This window comes from Coenobita brevimanus, chromosome 63 (assembly GCF_032717465.1).
Source record: "Coenobita brevimanus isolate Jiangsu-jjx chromosome 63, ASM3271746v2, whole genome shotgun sequence".
Taxonomy (NCBI): Eukaryota; Metazoa; Arthropoda; class Malacostraca; order Decapoda; family Coenobitidae; genus Coenobita; species Coenobita brevimanus.
The window spans coordinates 37,278,235-37,280,868 of record NC_137016.1 but is presented as its reverse complement, the minus strand read 5'-3'; the positions used below and the strand labels follow the sequence as shown (position 1 = coordinate 37,280,868).

Genomic DNA, 2,634 nt, shown 5'->3' with positions numbered 1-2,634 from the left:
CCCCTCCTTTTCCACCCCTCTTTCTCTCCTTTTCCTCCCCTTACTCTTCCTCTCCCTTTCCTCCTTTCCCTCTCCTCTATTTTTCTCTCCTGCCTCCCCTTCCCTCCCCATATAACTCCCACCTAACAGGTAAAGGAGGGGGAGCCAAACCCCCTCCCCCCTCCCCTACTCTCCCCCACCTTTAATCGTTGGGGGTGAAGAAATAAGTAGGGAGGAGAAAGAAAATTCCCTCCCTCCCCCCTCCCCCTTTCTGGAGGTGGAGCTACAAGTAGGGGGAGAGAAAACCCCCCTCCCCCTCCCCTCTCCCCCTCCCCCTTCCCCTCCCCCTCTCTATTTAATCGCTAGAGGTGGATGATAGCTCAGATGGGGTGCCGGGGGGGTAGTGTGCGGAGGGGGTGGAGGGGGGATGGGGAACGTAGGGGTGTAGGGGGAGGGGGTGCACGGGGCCGCCCCCTCCACCGTCGTCCATATAGTGGGGGGGCACGTGGAGGGGGTGGGGGGGCAAGCCGGGTGGGGGGTCGTGCTCCAGACCATAGCCGTGCATCTGAGGACAAAGAAACATAGAGGTTAATAAACACAGGAAAAACGACAATGACTAAAACAACATATTATTTGAGACAGGTGTGTGAGTTACGTGGAGAGACAGACAGACCAACGAGGAAGTAAAGGAGCGTTGTGGTGTTGATGTGGATGTGGAGAGGATGGAGAAGGAGAGACTGACTAGGAGAGTGTATGTTCATGTATGTGTATGTACGTTTACCGGTATGTAAGTGTGTGTCGGGGTATGTATGTTTTCATGTGGAGTTATATGGAGAGACAGACAGACAAATGAGGAAGTAAAGGAGTGTTGTGGTGTTGATGTGGATGTGGAGAGGATGGAGAATGAGAAACTAACTAGAAGAGAGTATGTGAGCGAAGTGGATGGAGAGAGGAGGAGGGGTAGACCAAGGATGAGAAGGAGGGACGGAGTGGAGAGATACATGAGAGATGGGGGTGCGGGTTGGAGGGATGGCAACTAAGCAGCAGAGGACAGGGGGACAAGGAGGCGATTTGTTTGTGGCCACCCCTCTCGGGATTAAGGCGTAGACAGACAGGCTAATATTACACTATTTTTAACAAACTTCATATATTGCTACTATTCTTTGTTAATATTAAAAAGAAATAAAAGTACTTCCGGTAGTCCTATGGTTCAACTTCCAGTCTATAGCACTTCTTCGTGACTAGCATCTTATTCTGGTATTTATCTCTTAGAAGAAAATGAAGAGGATGACAATATTGTGTTTAGTTAAAGTGAACGGGGTATATATGCTCTCTCTCTCTCTCTCTCTCTCTCTCTCTCTCTCTCTCTCTCTCTCTCTCTCTCTCTCTCTCACTCACTCTCTGTCTCTCTCTCTCTCTCTCTCTTAGCTTGCCATCAATATTCATTACCCAATCACTTCCTTTGGGGAGGGAAGGAGGAAGAAGGAAGGGAGGACGGGAAGAGGAAAAGGGGAGGGAGAAGGGAAGGAGGGAGTGAAGGAGGGAGGAGGGGAGGAGATAAGAAAGGAAGGAGGAAGGAGGGCAAATAAGGAGAGGAGAGAAGGAAGAAGAGATGAAGAAAAGAGTTAATCCAGGAAGAGAGAGAGAGAGAGAGAGAGAGAGAGAGAGAGAGAGAGAGAGAGAGAGGAAAACAAGAGAGAGGGGGTGAAGAGAGAAGGGAGGGGAGGGGAGGGGAGGGGAGATGAGGGAGAGTGAGAGAGTGGGGGGTAGGGGAAGGGGAGAGGAGGGGGAGGAGGAAGAGAGAAGGAGAGAGGGAGAAGAATGAAGGAGAAGGATGAGGAGGGAGACAAGAATGAGATGGGGAGAAGAATGAAGAGGGGAAATGGGGAGGGGGAGGGGGAGAGGGAAGGGGAGGAGGGTAGGTCACGTGTCATTGGGCAGGACATTAGTGGGGAGTTTCCTTGTCTCCCCTCTCTCCCCCTTCCCTCCCTCCCTGCCCCTCCCTTTTTCTTTCTGTTCTCTCCATCTCTCCTTCCCCCCCTTCCTTTCTCTCTCTCTCTCTCTCTCTCTGATGTTTCTCCCCTCTCCTCTCTTCCCCTTTTCCTCCCTCTCTCCCTTCTTCCTTCTCCCCTCCCCCTCCCTCTATTCCTCTCTTCAGTCTCTCACTTTCTTATCTCTCTTCCCTCCCCTTTCTTCCCCTTCTCTCCCTCCCTCTAGATGTTTCTCCCTCCCTTTCCTCTCTTCCTATCTCCCTTTCCTCCCCCTACTTCCCCTCCCCCCCTTCTCTCTTCTCTCTCTCTCTCTCTCTCTCTCTCTCTCTCTCTGTCCATCAGACCACGAACCAAAAAAACACCCACTCACACATGTCACCACTTGTGCACCAATACCCACCGCCTGTACTGTTAATTGCTGGAGAGAGAGAGAGAGAGAGAGAGAGAGAGAGAGAGAGAGAGAGAGAGAGAGAGAGAGAGAGCAAGTGGCGAAGGAAAAAGGTAGAAAGAGGGAGGTAGACCGCAGAGGAAGGGGAGGGAGGGAAGGAGGGAGGGAGAATGGGGGAAGGGAGGGGAGGAGGGAGTGAGGGAGGCAAAATATGGAAGAGAAAAGTGTGGAGGAGTAATCAGGGAGAGTGGTGTTGGGGAGGAGGGAGGGAGGGAG

General features: G+C 52.2%; 1 protein-coding gene across 1 annotated transcript in view; it reads right to left on the bottom strand.

The window, feature by feature from the left end:
- Positions 1-334: 334 nt before the first annotated feature.
- LOC145404422 (insulin gene enhancer protein ISL-1-like) overlaps positions 335-2,634 on the bottom strand; it is a 160,787-nt gene continuing 158,487 nt past the window's right edge. Inside the window, exon 8 of the mRNA XM_080275940.1 lies at positions 335-544. Coding sequence (XP_080132066.1) covers positions 335-544 — 210 coding nt within the window. The remainder of the gene's footprint in view (positions 545-2,634) is intronic.